At 37.2% G+C, this 20,332-nt stretch overlaps 2 protein-coding genes across 8 annotated transcripts in view; one reads left to right on the forward strand and one right to left on the reverse strand.

Annotated features, from left to right (window-relative positions):
- The window catches only part of HPS3 (HPS3 biogenesis of lysosomal organelles complex 2 subunit 1), a 44,856-nt gene extending 32,683 nt beyond the window's left edge, over nt 1-12,173 (forward strand). The window contains exons 12-17 of one of the 7 annotated variants that reach the window (XR_451517.2): nt 858-1,043; nt 1,387-1,575; nt 2,644-2,751; nt 7,092-7,298; nt 7,897-7,991; nt 11,233-11,362. Coding sequence is in view for 3 of the 7 variants with exons in the window: in XM_007188114.3 (XP_007188176.2) it covers nt 858-1,043; nt 1,387-1,575; nt 2,644-2,751; nt 7,092-7,298; nt 7,901-7,991; nt 11,233-11,360 (909 nt within the window). In the remaining 4 variants the exon portion in view is untranslated. Of the gene's footprint in view, nt 1-857; nt 1,044-1,386; nt 1,576-2,643; nt 2,752-3,455; nt 7,299-7,896; nt 7,992-11,232 lie in introns of those variants that run through there. The other 6 variants (XM_007188114.3, XR_451520.2, XR_451519.2 and 3 more) reach the window with 6 other exon arrangements.
- Nucleotides 12,174-12,375: 202 nt separating this feature from the next.
- CP (ceruloplasmin) overlaps nt 12,376-20,332 on the reverse strand; it is a 57,422-nt gene continuing 49,465 nt past the window's right edge. Inside the window, exons 16-19 of the mRNA XM_007188113.3 lie at nt 19,538-19,754; nt 18,974-19,113; nt 17,484-17,646; nt 12,376-13,104 (exon numbers count right to left, since the gene is read on the reverse strand). Coding sequence (XP_007188175.2) covers nt 13,088-13,104; nt 17,484-17,646; nt 18,974-19,113; nt 19,538-19,754 — 537 coding nt within the window. The 3' untranslated portion in view covers nt 12,376-13,087. The remainder of the gene's footprint in view (nt 13,105-17,483; nt 17,647-18,973; nt 19,114-19,537; nt 19,755-20,332) is intronic.

The following is a 20,332-nucleotide window of genomic DNA, read 5'->3' on the forward strand; positions in this document are numbered from 1 at the left end:
GGAAGTGACCCAAAGTGAGAGTGCTTGGGCTTTGGATTTGGCAAATGAAAAAGAAAAATGAAAGATAAATGGCAGCAATGGGTATCCAAAGAGTTTTCAACTTAGTGTCAGGTATGTTCAGAACACAGTGCTTGGCACTGAAGAGTACACAGGCTCTGCCCTGAGCCGACAGTCTGACCTGGCATGAGGGGGTGGTGTGGTTTGTCCCTGAAAACAGAACAGTGATGTATATTCAAGTACAGCAAGTAAGTTATTAACCTTGAGTCTTAGGAGTCCAGTAGTTGCAGAAATAGCCTGCATTTGGGAAGATCACAAATGACTGTGTGGGAGATTAGGCATTTGAATGGTGTATCAAAGAAAAGGTAGCTTCCCCTTGGAAGAGAGGCCATTTAGGGACATAAGCCAAAGAAGTTAATCACTAGAGGAAGAAATTAAGAAGTGACATTAATTGAGCACTTATTACGTCTCAGGTCTAACCAAAAAGAGCAGGAGTGCTTTATTGCTGTACAAATGGCACATTTTATTATGATGAGGAGAGCAAGTCAACACTGAGATGTCCTCTACTTTGAAGAGTAGAATTCTAGAAAGATGAATTTTCTTTTCATAATTTTGAAAAATCCTATATAGACCTAAATTTAAAGCTGTCTACAAAATAGGACATCTTGATGCTTAATTAAGTAATAGTAACTTCTACAAAGACAGTTATCAATGATGTCCTTAGAACTCGTCTTTGTAAAGAAAAAATTAAGATTACAATAAATTATTAATGGCTTATCATTGATTCTTGAATTCACTAGCATGTATTTCCAAGATGAATGCAATGTTTATTCTGTTCCTCAATTTTTTTTTATCTGAAGATGAAGTTGGTATGTGGCTTCATTCTGGAACCTCGGCTATTGATTCAACAGAGGAAAGGACAGATTGTTCCAACTGAATTTGCAGTTCACTTGAAGGAGACTCAGCCTGGATTGCTTGTGGCTTCAGTCCTTGGCTTACAGAAGAACAACAAAATTGGAATTGAAGAAGCAGATTCCTTCTTTAAGGTTTGTCACTTTGAAAATGTAATTGTTCTGGATGGCCTGATGAAGTTGGTGGGGGGATGGGGAGCAGAATAAGAGAAGTGAGTTTTCATTTGTTTATTGAAAAATGAGACTTACACGTAACCATTTATAAAAGTACAGATTAAAAAAAATGTATCTACAAAAATTCCGTTCATGCAAACTGGAGTCTGTTAAAACTGTCTAAATTCGCTTTTGCCACGGCACTAATGCTACTGATAAATTATTAAATACATGGCCCACGTGATGGAGTGCTGTTCAGACCAGCTGTAACTTGATCAGTCCTATATTTATCTGAGCTATGGAGGCTTGTCTCACTGTTCTCAAGGTGCTTTGTGGTAAAGATGAAGATACGATTCCTCAGCTCTTAGTAGACTTTTGGGAAGCTCAGCTGGTAGCGTGTGTCCCGGATGTGGTACTTCAGGAGCTCTTTTTCAAGCTCACATCACAGTACATCTGGAGATTATCTAAGAGGCAACCACCTGACACCACGCCATTGAGAACATCAGAGGACCTGGTAAGATAATGGAATAGGACAGTGAATTAAACTTTATGTACATTACACATTACGATAATGACCCTTCTTATTTTTTTTGTTTTTTTTGTTTGTTTGTTTTTGTTTTTTTGTGTGTGTGTTTTATGTTTTTATTAAATTTTTCTTTCTTTTTATTTTAATTTTTGTTGACCCTTCGTATTTTTAACGGCATAAAATCAGTCGTAATTCGTATTACCGGATACCTCTTTAAAGCAAGAGTTAAAAATACATTTAAAACTTGTCTGTGAGTGAAGTTGCCCACATTTTAAACACTTCTGTATGCTAAAGAGCGCCTTCTACTGCTCCTATATTACTTATACCTACAGTGGTACTTCAGTAGCCAAAGTGTGGGAGAAAGGGCTTTTCCCCAAATCCATCTGTGCTCCCTCAGGCGACAGTCATGAAGTGGAACATGAGAGAAGAGACATCTGCAGACCTCCCTGCTGGGAGAGGAACTGCAGAAGGCTTGTGGGAGAGAGACTTCCTTACCAGACTTGCATTTCCTGTCAGCTGCACAGACAAGAGCTGTTCCGCAGTCTGCAGCAGCCCTAACAACTCTACTCTTATCCTTCCCGTTCCCCCCGACCCCCGGCAGCCCCTTTGTCCCTCACGGTGACAGAGTGGCTAATGTGTGTTTGCTTGAATAAGGGAGTCTTTATGGGAATTGTCTTGAGAACTTATGGAAGAGATTTTGCCTCCCAAGGAAAGTAGTAGAAATAAAAATTATTTTCAGTATTACTGTTAACTTTTTTTGAGTGTAATTAGCTTAAAGGAAGTATTGCCCTTTTTGTGAGAAAGTGCCTCTTTGCAGTTTTTTGAAAGTTAAAATATTAGGAAATATTTAGTAAGGATTTATTCCGTGAGAAGCAGCAAAACTAAAACTTTTTCCAGGGGAATACATTCTAAGACTTTCTTCCCATTACCAGGAAAATGTATACCTAATTTTGGGACACGGCAGAATGTTAGGGATTGCTTGCTGTTTGTGGGATGGATGAAGAAAGTCTTGTTCTGTTGTATTTTTGTTTATTATAAATTTCTTTTACATTTTAGATAAACACCTGTAGTCATTATGGCTTAATCAGTCCGTGGGTTAATGTCTTAATATCATCCGAATCCTTGGCTGATAAAAATTATATGGAAGACCTTTCAAAATTACAGGTAAATAAAAATGCCTCCTTTTCTTATGAATATGCATATTACCATATAGTAAAAGACTTAAATTTGGTAAGACCCTGGGTGTCCAGTTAATTTAGAGTGTATAATTCTGGAGACAGAATCTATAGTTAGGCATACTCAAGAGCTCTGGAGGGAATTCCTGCCTCTGCCTGAAACTGCTGACGGGAAGTCTGGTTTTGTTGCCAGTCGGTGAGTGAGCTTCCAAGTCCTGTGACTCTTGCCTCATTCCCAGGATGTGCTTGAAAACATGTTGTGAAATGAAAGTACGGCAAATGTTTCGCGGTGTTTTCATTGACGAGATTCACTTTTATTTTAGTGTTCACTCACGCAGGTTAGGCCTCTAGCCCCAAACCAAGCACTACTATCTGTCTTATAGGAAATAGGTCAAAGTAGTTAGCTTATCTGGCTCCTGAAAGGATTTTTTTTAAAGTAAGAAATAATGATCAAGAGAATGTAGACCATCCTGCAAGAATTCTGAACGTGAGTGTTTTTGACTGAGAATGAGAAATAAAAGTCCACATTTGACTTGGTGGATTGGGCTGGGCTCAATGTGGATGTGATTTTGTTTAATGTAATCAGTGGCCCCAGGACTGAGTATAATCCTCACATCTGTTGCGTTTGGTCTTCCCAGTGTAGCTGCCAACATATGAAAACTGAGATTTCAAATTCAGAATTTTGAGTTTCAGGTTTCTCTTTGAGAAACGCCGCAGAACTTTCATTCAGCGGTGACCCTGGGCCCTCACTGCCTGAGACCTGAAGGTTGGCGCCACCTACTGGATCCCCTCCTTGGACAGTGCTCGTGCTGTCCTGTCTGCCACAGTTCCACCTCCGTGTCTCCCTGGTCCAGACGCTGAGTGTCTGGCATCCGTTTTCCTTATACCCAGCCGCCTTCGTGCGTTTTCATCATCTGGTTTTCGTCATCTGGTTTGGCCTTGTTAAGCTTTGGAGTTTGTAACCCCTGATTTACTCTGGGAACTTAGTGGAAGTGTGGTTATTGCTTATAGAAACCAAAATGTCCAATTGGGGATGGGGTGGCAGGATGTGAAGCTCAAGAGACCATATTGCTTAGTCTTAGCCTCTAGACAGCCTGTGATGTCGCCAGGAATGGAGTTACTTACATTTTTTAAAAAATTGCCAAAGAAGGTTCTTGTTGGTTCTTATCTCTAGTACCCTTATGATACAGAGGCTGCCAAGCACTTAGTCTCAGATTTGTTCATTCCACAAATATTCCTCAATCATGTACCGTAAATGTGATTGATGTACAGCATTGGACAAGGCAGGCAAGACCTTGCCCTCCTATAATGTATGTACTAATTACATATTTAAAATGCTAATTGTAATAAGTGCTATTAAATATCCCCTGATAAATGTTCAAAGCATATTTATAATCTCTGCTTGGAAAAGTATAATTCAGTGATCTTTAGAATCCATTTTAAGGTATTTAAAAAGGGTATCTTGGGACTTCCCTGGTGTCACGGTGGTTAAGAATCTGCCTGCCAATGCACGGGACACGGGTTCGATCCCTGGTCCGGGAAGATCCCACATGCCGCGGAGCAACTAAGCCCGTGCGCCACAACTACTGAGCCTGCGCTCTAGAGCCCGCGAGCCCCAACTACTGAAGCCCGTGCACCTAGAGCCCGTGCTCTGCAACAAGAGAAGCCACTGCAATGAGAAGCCCGCGCACCGCAACAAAGAGTAGCCCTCGCTCGCCGCAACTAGAGAAAGCCCACGCGCAGCAACAAAGACCCAAAGCAGCCAAAAATAAATAATAATAAAATAAATAAATTTGTAAAAAATAAAAATAAAAATAAATAAATAAAAAGGGTATCTTCTTTCTGGGAATCCTTGCCGTTAAAGGATAGAAAGTTTAGTCAGTCTAAACTTTTCTAAATCCTTTTCCTAATTATAACTCTTTCTAAATTATCTGGGGTCAATTAGTCTTAGTCATTAAGAAAAAGCTAACCATCAAGAAACAAAAAGATCTCACCTGCTCTTACCTAGAGGAACGGGGGGTCGGTTCAGAATCACTTGGAGAGCTTTTTCAAAATTGTATGACTCCCCTCTACCCACCAGCTCACCACCACCTCACAGATTTGATATAAATCTTTGTCTCTTGTTCTTAATCACTGTAATAGTATATTTGTGCAAGAATTAAAAACAATCTATAGATCATCTATGTGTCAAAAAGCCACTATTCAGAACAACACAGTAACTAGTAAATGCCCCACCTTTTACCAGAATTGTCCTGGTCCCCTCCCCCCGCCTCCTTGCCATCCACCCGTCTTAGAGCCATAGGTGTGACTGTGTAGAGAATTCTGTGGGTTCCAGCCCTGCAGTCAGCTGAGCATGAGGGATCTAGATCAGAAAAAAGGAATAAATAGTGCCTGTGTTGGGGGTGGAGAGTCCATTTCCAATATTGAAAAAAAAAGAACACACTGCTAAGAAGCAGACAACACTAAGAGTATTTTAAAGAGTAGTAGTAACCTGTGGGCCTTTTTTTATCCAGTGATATATGTGTTGTCTGGTGTTTCTTATTTTGAGGGTTTTTGTTTGTTTTGTTTGTTTTGGCCGCCCTGTGTGGCTTTGGGATCTTAGTCCCCCGACCACAGATCAAACCCGCGCCCTCAGCAGTGAAAGTGCGGAGTCCTAACCACTGGACCGCCAAGGAATTCCCTGGTGTTTCTTATTTTTAAACTTCTTGATGATATGGATGTAACTACTTAAAAGTTCATGGGTAACCCATTTTGTACCAAGCTTTGACTCATTTCACTTTAACCACCTTATTTCATATTTGCTCTCTTATTGTCAGAAAATTTTTCAGATGAAGGTGAATGTTAAATTTGCAGGAAGGAAAGGGACCAACCTTATTCTCCTAGCCATTCCTTGGTAGATATTTGGAATAAAATCACGATGCTGACTGTAAATGGATAGTTCATGTTCCATATCCTCCTGTGAGTCTGAGAAGATGCTGTAGTAAAAAGGATACAAGAAGAAGAAAATCAGGATATGAGCATTTCATTTTTATCCAGAAGAAAGGGAAAGCAGAGATTATTTTGGTGGCAGAATCAAAAGTAGTATTTATAGTTTAAATGTTTAGAAGTAAAATATTGTCAAGTTCTGACTACTGAAATAATAGCTGCTCTGTGTCATTCAGGTTGTAGCAAATGGTATTGATACAAATTATTAAGTTCTTAACGATTGCTGTAGTTTTCTTAAATGTTAAATTTTATTTTTGGTTCTATGTGTAGTGCATGCTTATTATAGAAACCTTGGAAAATACAGGGAAGTGTGAAAAAGAAAAAAAATGTTGACTTTGTCCTCCCATTCCAGTGAACTGGTCTCTGTTTCAAATTTCGATGCTCTTCCAAAGGCATTTGTAGATGTGCATGTACCTATGTAGATTTTATAAAACTGATCATGCTCTGAATATAACTTTGTATTGAGATTTTTTACTAATTTTATTGTGAGCATTTTGTCCTTTGGCCTTTGAAAACAATTTTGATAGCTATAAAATAGTCCATCATTTGAATATATCATAATTTATTTACTCATCCCTTCTTATTTTTTTTTTTGTAAGATATGTGAGATACATCCTTAACTTTTTTTTTTTAATTTTATTTATTTATTTATTTATTTATTTATGGCTGTGTTGGGTCTTTGTTTTTGTGCGAGGGCTTTCTCTAGTTGCGGCAAGTGGGGGCCACTCTTCAACGCGGTGTGCGGGCCTCTCACTATCGCGGCCTCTCTTGTTGCGGAGCACAGGCTCCAGACGCGCAGGCTCAGTAGTTGTGGCTCACGGGCCTAGTCGCTCCGCGGCATGTGGGATCTTCCCAGACCAGGGCTCGAACCCATGTCCCCTGCATTGGCAGGCAGATTCTCAACCACTGCGCCACCAGGGAAGCCCCATTCCTTCTTATTTAATGTTTAGATTTCTTCTAGTTTTTCAGTATTATAAATATTCTTGAGGTGAACATCATTGGACATAAATCTTGACCACCATGTTGATTATATCTTTAGGATAGAGTCTTAAAGCATTCGCATTAGTTTAAACTTACAGTCTATTCAGAGCAAACACAATCATGTTATTTTTAAAAATCATAGCTTTGTATTAAACAGATTTTTTTTCCTTTAAACTAGAGGTGTTTTCAAGATTATATAATACTTTGGTCTAATTAGACTTACTAAGTAAATATATGCACGTGCTCTAAAATTACATTCTTTTTTTTTTTTGGCAAGTGAGATTTATTCTTTTTAAAAACTGTATTCTGTATGTGTGTTTTTTGGGTGCCTCATTCCATAACATTTCACTTTTCTGTTCATAGTCTCTCATATGTGGTCCTTCATTTGACATAGCTTCCATTATTCCATTCTTGGAGCCACTCTCAGAAGACACTGTTGCTGGCCTCAGTGTCCATGTTCTGTGTCGTACGCGTTTGGAAGAGTACGAACGGTGCATAGACAGGCTGTTAGAGAGATGCCCGGAGGCAGTCATCCCATATGCTAATCATGAACTGAAAGAAGAGAATCGGGTATGCTTTTCAGATTATGGTTTTAGGCTTTATCAGTGATAATCAAATGTTAATCTTGTCACCTTATCTGCAAAATGGGGACAAATTATGCCAGTCCAACCTCACAGGGCTGTGTGGGTTAAAAGAGCATATATGTTACATGTTTTGAGTACCATTAGAGGCTGTTAAAATTTATGGTGCTTGTATGTCATCTTCACTAAAGGTCTCTTGTTTGGCGATGAAGTAGGCTATTACCTGAAGATTTGGAAAACATAATAAATGATGGGAAAATTCTTTGTGGACTATCTGGTCTTTAGAAATTAGTAGAGTTTTTGACTTGAGAACTTTCTTGCTACCTAAGAGATGAAAACAAGACACGTCTATGTTTTTTCTTGAAAATAGCGGTGTACATATGTACAGTGTATATATTATTAGATTTTCAAGTTACAGATCTGACTTTTATGTTCTAGCTTAAGCAGAAGACTGTTCTAACAAAGTCTGTTCCTTAACCAAGATGATGTATTTTTGCCCTGGGCTTCCCTGCACAATCTTTTTCTTCTTGTTGGAAATCTGAATGTAAAATGCATCAAACTTTAAAAAGTATTCATTTTTCCCTAAGATAGACTTTGTGGTGGAAAAAACTGCTGCCTGAACTTTGTCAGAGAATAAAATGTGGTGGAGAGAAATATCAACTTTACTTATCATCACTAAAAGGTAAAATAATCTTTTTTGCTTGATTATAAATTGAATTGAGGGTATTCATTTCCATAACTGGCTGAAGCCTTGCTGTCTCTTGTTTTCCATGTGATTCTCAAGTGTGGGGAAGAGGATCTTCGCAGAATCAACTGGGGAGCTTATTTTTAACATTCATGTGCTCCCACCCCCACATTTGATATTAATTTATCTCTTTTAGCTCTAGAGCTGATGCTTTTAAGTTAATTTTCCAAACACTTAACAAATTATCACAGTCAGAGAAACTCACAGCCTCAGTATTTTAAAAATTGGAATAGCCATTAAAGTCCGTTTTATATTAATGGTCTGGGTGCTTAATTTACTTCATGTAGGAAATTAAAATTATTATCATTATTAATCATAATTGTAAGCAAGTACTGAGGAATGATAAATTTCTCAAAGATTTAGAAGTGTAGTGTGTCTAAATTACGCAGTATTTTACAGCATAGGTAGTTATTGTTTGAATTTTTATAATTCATAGTCATTTATAAATCTTGATAGCTATATGGTTATCAGTTTCGCTACTCTTGTGTATTAATAGCACCAGTTAATGGTTGGCCTGATGACAAAGGTATGGTTATATTGATACCAGTGTGCATAAAATATTAGAAGTTGACAGTGTTGGAATTGTATTTTCCAGCTGAGGGAATTGACTTTCAAAGTGTTAGGCAAAGCCAAGTGGCCATTGGATGGTGTTTTTCTGGAAATCCCCATTAAGTAAAGTTGTATGTTTGTGATTGGGAAGACAAGGAGGGGCCTTTATACTATTTGTCCTACCCATCTCTCTGCGTGATTTTTTGATTGTCAGAAGGTGGAAGTGTCAGGTGTTTGATTGCCCAGCCCCATCTGCATCAAATCTGTCACATAAATTTGAACTGATTATTCTTGTTGGTCGATCACTTTCCGGTGCAGATAGCCCACATCTTCACACCCCAGTAACATCATTATCTTAGTCAAACGACTCTTTCTTCATGCTTTTCTGATCCACACCCACAAACTCATAACTACCCCATAATCTTTCCTCCAAATGTTCCATTTTTCTGTGTCTTTAGTATGTGTGTATTCACACACATGTGCATGTATGTATGTGTGTGGCTTATGGGGCTAAATGCTGTGTGTGATTTACCTTTATTGTAATACCTCCAGAGCTGGTATAGTGTTTTATTCATCTTTCATGTTGCACTTTCCTTGCCAGCAATGTGCTTCTCCATACGGTGTATTCTATAACTATTTATTGATTTGAAAGGAAGACACCTGAATAACCTCAGGTCCGTTTTCATGGGGAGTCTCTCTGTTGGCAGCTGTGGTATACCAAGAAGGGACCGGGATTGGAATTAGGAGAATTGGAACTGAGTTTCAAGTCTGCTACTTACTGAGTATCCTGAAGCAAGCCAATTTTTTAAATTGCCTGGGACTAATGGGAGGTTCAGGACTGACTCTAGAGTAAAATGTTAGGCAAAAATTGCAAGATGGTGAGGTTGGAGATGGAGGTCAGGGACTTACATAATATGCTTAGGAGCTTGGATTTCTTACTCTCTAATGCAGCGTTCCTCAGCCTTGTCACTGCTGACATCTTGGACCAGATAATTTGTGTGTCGGTGTCCCCTGTGCATTTTAGGATGTTACCAGCATCCCTGGCCTCTACTCACTAAATACACTAAATACCAGTAGCACTTGCCCAGTTAAAACAGAAATGTCTCCAGCCATCACCAAATGTCCCCTGGGGGACAAAACTGTACTAGTTGAGAACTGTTGCACTAATGCAAAGCCATTGAAACTGGGGTTAGTGGTTGACTTCTTTGTTTCAAGGCAGTACTTATGACTGTTTTTGTGACAGTGAGCTGTGCTTATTAATAAAAATTCTAGTACTATAGTAAATTACAAAGTTTAAAAAGTCATTTTAAACTTCGCCAGCCAGAAATAACTATTTTCAACATTTGACACGTATTTTCTAGACACACTGGAGGATTTAAAGTACTCTATGGATTTAAGATACTGACCTTGTTCCTGGAGTTGTAACCTGTATTAGCCTTTCACTAGTTGGCGGAAGAGGAGAATAGAGCAGTGGCAAGATTTTTGTTGGCTCTATACCTACTTTACACTGGCCCCCACCTCAGTTTTTTGTATCTAGGATACTACTTACAGGTTCCACATTTAGGCAAAATAAACTAGTTTGATAGGAAAACATTGGTAATTCATGGGTTGTACAAATTAGATAGCAGTTATTGTTTATTAAAGTTCTATTTTGTGTCAGATGTGCATCATTGTATTTTAAATTAATTCACAAAGGACTCTGGAAGCTAGCAGATGGTACCACTACATTATAAATGAGGAAACCAAGACCCAGGATGTTGACTTTCTTAAAGTCACCCAGAGCATAAGTAGAAGAGTGTGATCCCTGCCCGAGTCTGTACGATTCCAGAGCTAGGGAGCTTTCTCATACGTCACACTATTCATTAACTTTTTAGCAACAAGAGCATGTCATTCCTTTGTGTAAGGGATGGTTTAGGTTGCTGGATATTGGACAGATGACTTTGGACGGATGCACACACACACCTGAGCCGGAGATTTTATATTTCGGTTACTCTGCAAATAGAGTAAGTGGTGGGCACGCAAGAATCACACACAGAATGGCACTGAAGAAGGTTTGGGAACATTGTTCTTAAATGTCACTCCCTTCTCTTCCCAGCAGAGGGCAGCATGCATGCATCGAGAAACAACAGAATCATAAAATCACATAGTTACCTTTACAAAAATGTTTACTAAATTCCTTAATATTTAAAATATTCATTAGAACACATTATTTTGCAATTTGAGAAAAAGAGTAAATGGTCTTGAAAACAGATTTGTGCTTATTAATAACATAAAAATCTTACAATAGAGAGGAACTGATTTAGGAAAATGTCATCCAACAATTAATAGTATTTCCTGTCCTAGCAAACAGTCTTTATAAATCAGCTGCAATATAGTCCTAACATTAAAAACAGTGTTCAATTGATTGTATTTTCCTACAAATGATTCTAGAAAGAATAAATAAGAAGTTGTTAGGACCATAAAGCAGTCTGTGGATTTAAAAGACTGGTTTTTTGGGGGTTTTTTTCCTCTCTCTCTCATAGTTATAGCATTTTGTCACCTGAATTAGCTTCTAATTGGTTGAGTGATAAGAGAATAGGATGAAAGACAGAATTTCAGTTCTAACTCAGATGTTCTTTCCTACAAACAGAAACACTGTCAATTGTTGCTGTGGAACTACAACTAAGGGATTTCTTAAATGTCCTCCCAGAAGATGGCACTGCAGCATTTTTCTTGCCATATCTTCTTTACTGCAGTCGAAAGAAATCATTGACTTGAAGGTATCATTTGAAATATACCACAATGGCATATGAGACTGAATTTTTCAAAACTGAATGCCAGATAAAAAAAATATATATAAAGGATTTTTATATTGAATATGTACATATATTGCAAATGCTTTCAGGCTGCTTACCTCAGTGGTATTCTTAGTTTCATAATTTATGACCTGAGTCCATTTAATTGTCCAGAATGTAAAAAAGCTACAAGATGTAGGAGTTTCCTCAAAGAAGGCATATATTTTTAAAGGTAGAGACTGACTTCTATTCCAAGGAACATCAATTTACTGTTGTTGGGGACATGACAATCTTTTTCATCACGGGAACACAAACAATTTTTAAGTATGCTCGAAGGAATGTCATTCCAAGTGGTCCACAATTTAACCTTCTTGATTTTTCCAGATTTTTCTACTGGGTCACTTTTAAAACAATTATTTTCTTTGAGAAAGATGTTAATGTTTTCCCACAGTAAAAGATTTCAAACTTTATTTTCTTGTTACTTTTAAAATTCATGCTAAGTTTCTCTCTGAATCAAATGAAATAGAAGTTTACAAAGCTGACTTTCTTCTTGTCTGGTTATTAACATGACTTGTTGAGTGCATGTTTTTCAGCCAAGCCTTGTTTCCATTTTTTGTTGATGTGTAGTCTTGCTCTTTTAGCCAGAGTGTATGTGAAAATAAAGAAATATAAAGAACTGTGTCTTTTTTTAAGCCTCTTATTAAATAATTTTGAGTCCCAGTTCAGTTCATTGACAGTGTGCTTTGACTATAGTTAAGGCTGGGCAAAAATGTTACTCACCTGATGATTCCACAACGATATTTTGAAAACTTTTCTCCTGATGGCAACATTCGTCTTTACCAGGATTTAATTTATAGATTGTTTCTCAACTCTGCCTTTCCCCAGTTCCATATTAACTTCCTTTTGATCATCTCTTTGAGGGTTCACAAAACTCAGATTGGCAACATTTTATTTTATTTTAAAAATTTGTTTTATTTTATTTAAACATTTTTTAATTTAAAATTAACAAAAAAATTTTACCAGCTTTATTTAGGCATAATTGACATCTTCAAAGGGTACCCTATTGATTTTCTATTGCTGCTGTAACAAATTATCACAGGCTTAGTGGCTTAAAACAACACAAAATTAATTATCTTACAGTTCTGTAGATTAGAAGTTCAATATTGGCCTCACCGTTTTGAAATTTTATTATTAATATTTTATTTTATCTTGTTTAATTTTTTATTTTACTTCCTCTACACCTGTGCCCCTATCCCACTGGTCCATTAGGAGGGATGTCAGCAGCGTGTTAGAGGGATTGATGGGAAGCCAAAGTTTGGAAACATTTCATTGAATCTTATTTGTTTGTTTGTTTATTTTTTTATTTATTATTGAAATCATTGAATCTTAATAGTGATCCTTTGAGGGCTGTCCAGAACAACATCTGCTCGTAGATTTTTTTTTTTTAATACAGTTTTGTAAAGCCCTAATGGTGGTGATATGTGTATTAGAGTCAGTCACGTGTCGTAATACAGTCTATTGATCTTTTCATATGAAACAGTGTAACACAGTTTTCCCCATAAATGCACAAAAGTATATGTTTTCAGTCTTTTTTTTTAAATGCTTATAGCCATTCCAAGTAAGCCTTCTATTCAACACTTTCACATACATTGTTATGAATCATTGTTTTTTCTTTTTTTTTTTTTTTCACTTATCACCAATTTATTTCTTTCATCCAGACTGGGTCTCTATAGAAAAAGAAATTTTAAGACCATTATTAAAAATAGTATATATCATATGGTTAAAAAAATTGGCACATGGTGCTTTAAATATTTTGTAGTTTTTTAAAAGTTATTTTCTTTATTCTTGATTCATTTATATTCTTCTGCTCTTTATATATTTAAAACACATCTCTCACTCTAGTACTGCTTTATTTAAAGACAAATTAACTTTCCTCCCTGCAAGATCTTTATTTATTATCAAGGGAAAATTAGTCATTTTATAGTGGAGAAACCTGGCAGACACCACCAAATGCTCAAAATGAACACAACCAGTAAGGGAACAAATCAACATCTTGTGTCTCTTGACATGTATGCTGAGAAAAACACAATATCCCTTCTGTGAGAATCTTGCCAAAAAATGCATAATCCGAATCTGATCATAAGGAAACGTTAGACAAACCCAAATTGAAGTCACATTCTACAAAGTGTCTGCCCTGTATTCTTTAAAAATGTCAAAGTTGGGAAAGACAAAGACCAAGGAACTGCTCCAGACTAAGGAGACAAGAAGACATGTCAGCTGAACTCAGTGCATTAGTTGGATTTTCTTTTTCTCTGAAGAACATGATTAGAATAATTGGTGAAATATGAAAGGGGTCTGTAGTATTGAATTGTTTTTAATTTCCTGATTTTGATAGGTGTACTTTGTTTATGTATAAGAATATTCCTGTTTTTAGGAAATAGGAGTATATGTATTTACAATATCTGTAGTCTGTGTGTGTATAAAGAGATACGGAGATAGGAGAAAGGACAAGAAAGTACATGATGCTGTGCAAAATGTTAACATTTGGGGAATCTGGGTAAAGGGTATACAGGAATTTTTTTGGTACTGCTCTAGCAGCTTTTCTATAAGTCTGACGTTGTGTCCAAAAAAGTTTTTAAAATTCCTTTTTATTGAGTTAATATGTGGTTAGATATTTACCAAGCAGTGTATTGGATTGGATTTGTGCGCCTACCAGAAGTACAGAATATACACTCCCTGCCTATGAGGAACTTAAAGCTAAGTAAGCTTTTCCCCTCAGACAGCTCCAAGAGGTTATCTGACTGTCATGGAAGTGTCAGTCTAAAAAAAGTACCTTTTATATTTGTCAGAGGAGGTCTTTATTATGCTTCCTCTGGTAGAAATAAGGCGTTACATTAAGCATGACAGGATATCCACAATTCTTTTCTAGTGATTTTTTTCTTTGTGGAGAAAATTGTCTCCCTGTGCAGAATATTGAAAGATTTCACTATAACTTGATTTCTCCCTTGTCTCTGTCATGGTAGGCTGAAATTCTTCTAAGATTTAGAATTAAGGTAAACTTGGCCAAAGCTTTATCAAACTTTCATTTAAAGATAATTCAGACTGATAAACGTGGCTCCCCATTTTTCGGTGAAGAGTTCAAGCTATCTTTTTTGTTCATTACTGCTTCTTTCAGTTCCATGCAATACCTTTTCTCTTTGTAAAAGTCAAATTTCTCTTTAATCTTTTTTTCCAACATGTGTTTTGCCCTCGCATTGCTATTTGTTCTACAGTTTTTCGTAGGGCTTTTAAAACAGTATCCCCTTTCTTAACCAAGGAAACAGTCATTTCCCTTATCTCCTCCCAGGCTTATCCTACAGGAGGAATTTTTTCATGGTCTTTGTGTGTAGGCTTAGCCTGTAGCAGCGTACTCAACATGTCAGGCATTTGCACACATGAATTTCCAGAATGCCTGCCTTGGTATTCCTTCACTTTTGATTATCAATCTGAGCAGGACCATCCTTTTGTGTGGTTTACATGTGTGCTAATGTTCTTAAGCTCTACTTAAGGTTTTCTTTCTCATGTTTGACTCTTCACCTCGTTCAGCAGTTACTGGCATTAGACCCAGTGGTTTATATGTTTGTCTGAGTCTTTGGTGTTCTGGTGCTCTCAGTACCACACTTTGTAATAAAGAGTTTTAGCGGAAATTTTTCATGTTATGAGGTCTTTGTGTAAGACCCAGGAACAGAAATTAAAACTTTTCATTTGCACTGACAAGTAATCTTTCAGTGATTTTTAGGTTTTGAAATATATTTACTTCTGTATTTTCTTCCATTTATATGTTCCCTTTTATGCCAGTGTGAGGAGGAAACACGAGTTGTTTTCTCTACATCATTTCCCCTCATTGGATTTGCTATTGCCAATTCCAACAATTCTGAACTCAGAAGACTCAGGAAACACCAAATCCTGTGACCAAAAAGCAGGAATTTTACTTTTTTTTTTAACCTCAATTTTTAAAATTGAAGTATAGTTAATTTACAATGTTGTGTTAGTTTCAGGTGTACAGCAAAGTGGTTCAAATATATATATATTCTTTTTCAGATTCTTTTCCATTATAGGTTATTACAGGATACTGAGTATAGTGCCCTCTGCTATACAGTAGGTCCTTGTTGTTTACATAGTTTATATATAGTAGTGTGTATATGTTAATCCCAAACTACTAATTTATCTCCTGCCCCTGTCTCCCCACCCCACAGTATTTCCTTTGGTAACCATAAGTTTGTTTTCTAAGTCTGTGAGTCTATTTCTGTTTTGTAAGTAAGTTCATTTGTATCATTTTTTTATATTCCACATATAAGTGATATCATACGATATTTGTCTTTCTCTGTCTGACTTACTTCACTTAATATGATAATCTGTAGGTCCATCCATGTTGCTGCAAATGGCATTATTTTGGGGTTTTTTCATGGCTGAGTAATATTCCATTGTGTGTATGTATGTGTGTGTGTGTGTGTGTGTGTGTATGTGTATATATATACACACATACACACACCATATCTCCTTTATCCATTCGTTTGTCGATGGACATTTAGGTTGCTTCTGTGTCTTGGCTATTGTATTGATAAATAGTGCTACTTTGAACATTGGTGTGCATGTATCTTTTCAAGTTAGAGTTTTCTCCGGATATATACCCAGGGGTGGGATTGTAGGATTATATGGTAACTGTATTTTTAGATTTTTAAGGAACCTCTGTACTGCACCAATTTATATTCCCATCAACAATGTAGGACGGTTCCTTTTTATCCACACCATCTCCAGCATTTTTTATTTGTAGACTTTTTAACGATGGCCATTCTGACTGGTGTGAGGAGATACCTCATTATAGTTTTGATTTGCATGACTAATTATTAGTGATACTGAGCATCTTTTCATGTGTCTATTGGCCATCCGTATGTCTTTGGAGAAATGTCTATTTAGGTCTTTTGCCCATTTTTTGATTGGGTTTTTTTTTTTTTGATATTAAGCTGTATGAGCTGTTTGTATATTTTGGAAATTAATCCCTTGTTGGTAGCAGGAATTTTACTCTTTATATAACGCATTTCTTTAGTTTTTAGTGTTTATCCATAAAAGGGCTGCTTGTTTTCCTGTGTTTTTATTGTGTGTGTGTATATGCATGTGCCTGCATAGGAGGGAGTGTTCTTGCTGGGGTGGGCGGAGCAGCAAGATTTTAGAATCTAAAAATAGATTTTTTTTTTCCTGGATCTTTGCTATGGTCTAAATGTTTGTGTGCCCCCAAAATTCATATGTTGAAAGCCTAATGCCCAAGGTGATAGTGTTAGGTGGTGGGGCCTTTGGGAAGTGATTGGGTCATGGGAGTGGAGCTCTGGTGAATGGGATTAGTGCCCTTATAAAAGAGGCCCCTGGAGAACTAGTTTGTCCCTTCTGCCATGTGAAGGTATAATAAGTCTGCAACCTGGAAAAGGACCCTAACCCAACCATGTTGGCACCCTGACCTCAGGTTAACAGCCTCCAGAACTAGGAAAATAAATTTCTGTTACTTATAAGCTACCCAGTATGGTATTTTGTTACAGCAGCCCAAATGGCCTAAGACAATCACTGACAAAACAATAATCAGTAATTCCTCCCCTCCCCCAGAAGCACAGAAAGACACTGTTCTGCCTGATTGACTATTTGAAATTATATTAGTTATATGGGTTTTTTTTTGGGGGGGGGGATGCTTTTTCCTGTACCAGGTACTTCCTAGAAAAAAAGTTAATGTTTTCTATTAAGAAAGAAATTAAATTTTAAATGTCTTTTATTAAGTCACAACTACTCTCTTACACATGTCAGTTTTAGGAATATTAATTATACTGCATCAAATTGGTGTCAATTTGTATTAGTTTAGAGACTATTGGTGCTGTTATCAGTACCAGCTATCAGAAGATAAGCAGTATCCCACACCACTTAGCAGTAAAAAAATTCCTATTTGGAGGTAGAGAAGGAAGAAATCAGGGCAGCAAATTCAAAAAAGCTTCAGTTGGGGGGAAGTATTGATATATAGGCAAAGTAGTACATCTTAATTATATTTGTGATATATACCTTCTAGAATTACTAAGTGGATATTCACCTTCATTTGGTAGAACGGTGTAAGTAGTTTCCATTCCAGCATGAATGTGGTCAGTCACATGGCAGTGGAGTAACCAGATTCCAGGTGTTTTTGGAGACATTTCTAAAGTTTGGTATGTCCCAGGGAAAATGTCAAAGACATCAGAACTATAAACGCCCCTGTGCTTAATTAGAAAAAAATAATGTTTATTATATGTGAGAGTTCATTTAAATAATCTTTCATTGGCCAGCTCAGGGATATTAGAAAATGGATAAATCCGTTAAAAAAAAGAAAGAGAGAGACCCTGCACATTGCTATGTCTAATACAAACAATGAGGTAGTAGTCTTTGCTAAACCCTTTGCACTGCGGGCTATTAAATGGGTGTGAAGGAAAGATGTGATGAAAGTGAATTCATCAGTCAGGAACATCTGACTCTGGTTTGCCTTTTTATCAGAGCACTTGAGTTACACAAAGGAATTTAGCTGTGGCCTCACTTCAGTCTTAATCTCACTCTTGCTGAACCTATCCTAGATGAGCTTGTCTGTGAAACTTTAAGGCTGGTAGGTAATGAAGGGAGCAGGAAAGGAGGCCAATGGAGAAGCCAAAACCAGGGGCAGTTCACGTAGAGTCTTGACTAGACAGATTATTTGGGCGGTATTTCGGCAGGGATGGAATTGAAAGTCTGCTAATAAGTCAACCAAAAAGCGATAATAAAATGGTTCTGCAGTGTGCTTTGTGGTAGCTTCTGAATTTTCTATGTAAACGTGAAGGTAAGACAGAAGCATTTCCAAAAGGGTTATTGATTCCTGCTGAAATCAGCACTGGGTGAGAAGTCAAAGTAGGATTGAGATCTAGGGACCAATCAGTTGCTTGACACCAAACTGCTGATCTTGTTCACTTCAGGCCATTTAAGATCCAGAACTTAGAAGAGGCAAAGTTTATAATAAATTCTTGTCTCTACTCTCTAATCCATCATTACGTGAACATTCCTACCCTCTCTGCTGACAATTCTATTCAAAGGCCTTGCCCAGGAAAATGTGAGCAGAACTCCAAGAAAATCCAGTAAAAACGAAATCTAAGGGAGAGCCCAAGGTGTAAAAAGTTTCTTAATGACGATTGAAATTGCTGTGTGCCACACTCTGAAAATAATTTAGTTGTCTCTTTTTTTTTTTATTGGAGTATAATTGCTTTACAATGTTGTGTTAGTTTCTGCTGTACAATGAAATGAATCAGCTATATGTATACCTGTATCCCCTCCCTCTTGGACCTCCCTCCCATCCCCCACCCCCATCCCACCCATCTAGGTCATCACAGAGCACCAAGCTGAGCTCCCTGTGCTATATATATTTGACATAAATGCAATACCATGTGTAAAATAGATAGCTAGTGGGAATTTAGTTGTCTCTTGAAACCTTAAACTTTTCATAAGTCTCTCTGAGGAAATATTTTCTTCATTTGCTTTAAAACATTTTCAAATAGAGCAGGAATAATGACCATGGTTGGCCCTTACCTGGTATTGGAAGCTGTGGCCATGGAAATGTACCGAGTGCAAGTCTATTTCATTGCCCATTCCCATCAGATACCAGTTGACTTCATCTCCCACATGCATTGTGAGGCCTTGTAAGTTCCCAAACATTCTTCCATTAATAGCTGGGGAAGACACATGAGTTTTTATTACCTTCCAGGATATTTTAAACCAACAGCTATTACACAGAAAATAGGTTTATTAGGTTAATATATGGCATCTTTTTGAGGTAATAGAACTTATTTCACTACAGATAGGGGAAATGGGTACTTTAAGGTCAATAATATCACACTGCTTTTATAGTCACTTAGCACCAAAAGCCTTATTCCTAATTTTGCATTTAAAAGGGAATGAGACTTTGGAACTGGGAGAGAAGTTAATGGATGATTTCGAATATAGTTCCCTTTTTGCTTTGAACAGAATTCTACCTCACATGCGAAGTGTGGCAGAAGTGGTTTATTATAAAATAAAACAAATGAATAGTTTCCAAAGTAATTTTATTTGAAAGAAGAAAAGGGAAAAAATAGGTTTTAGAATAATGTATCATACCATGCATTTTATTGCTTTCTATGAATTCATCATTGGCTTTGTCTACTTTCTCAGGGTGATCAGAGTATGTTTTGATGTTGTCATCTAAGTACCAAGATTCATTCTCATCAAAAACAAGAAACAGAAGGGAAAATTCCAGTTTCTTTATGGGATTGAATACTTGCAAGTAATGTTTCCGACAAACGATCAGTGGGCCAATTAATCCACTATAGAGATCCTGAAAACAAGCAAAAACTTAGTCATCCTTTTGATATAGGTCGGGATTTCAGAGAACTGGGACCTTATCCCCCATGACCTCAGGAACTTTGGAGGGACTGATTTAGGTAGTAGACTTTGCCCAATGTGGTTCTGTCAATTCAGTAACTTTCCACTTGGAGTAGTTAAATTGGAACAATGTTCAATTTGTGTGGGTGATGCTCAAGTAACAGAAATGTGTTGCAGAGGCCAAATATTGGCTCAGCTAATGAGCAGCAGTTGAAAAGAACCCCAAGTGAACAGTGCTGGTTTGCTTATGGAATCATAAGCCAGGCACTATGCCAGTCACTAAAAATCCAGAGATGAATCAAACAAAGACCCTGCCTCCTACGAGGGAAAATAGATGAATAGAAGAAATGAACCACTTGCTGCGATGGAGGTACAAAAAGTGCCAGTGAACACAGGGAACACCACAATGGACTTAAATCTACAAGAACTTTGGTTTGGCTGGGCATCAGTAATGGCAGATTAGATCTTGAATGGCCTTTGAGCTGTATTATGTTCTGGAATTTTAGATTTTGTCTTGTAGGTCATAAGTAG

The sequence above is a fragment of the Balaenoptera acutorostrata genome, chromosome 4, assembly GCF_949987535.1.
Source record: "Balaenoptera acutorostrata chromosome 4, mBalAcu1.1, whole genome shotgun sequence".
Classification (NCBI taxonomy): Eukaryota; Metazoa; Chordata; class Mammalia; order Artiodactyla; family Balaenopteridae; genus Balaenoptera; species Balaenoptera acutorostrata.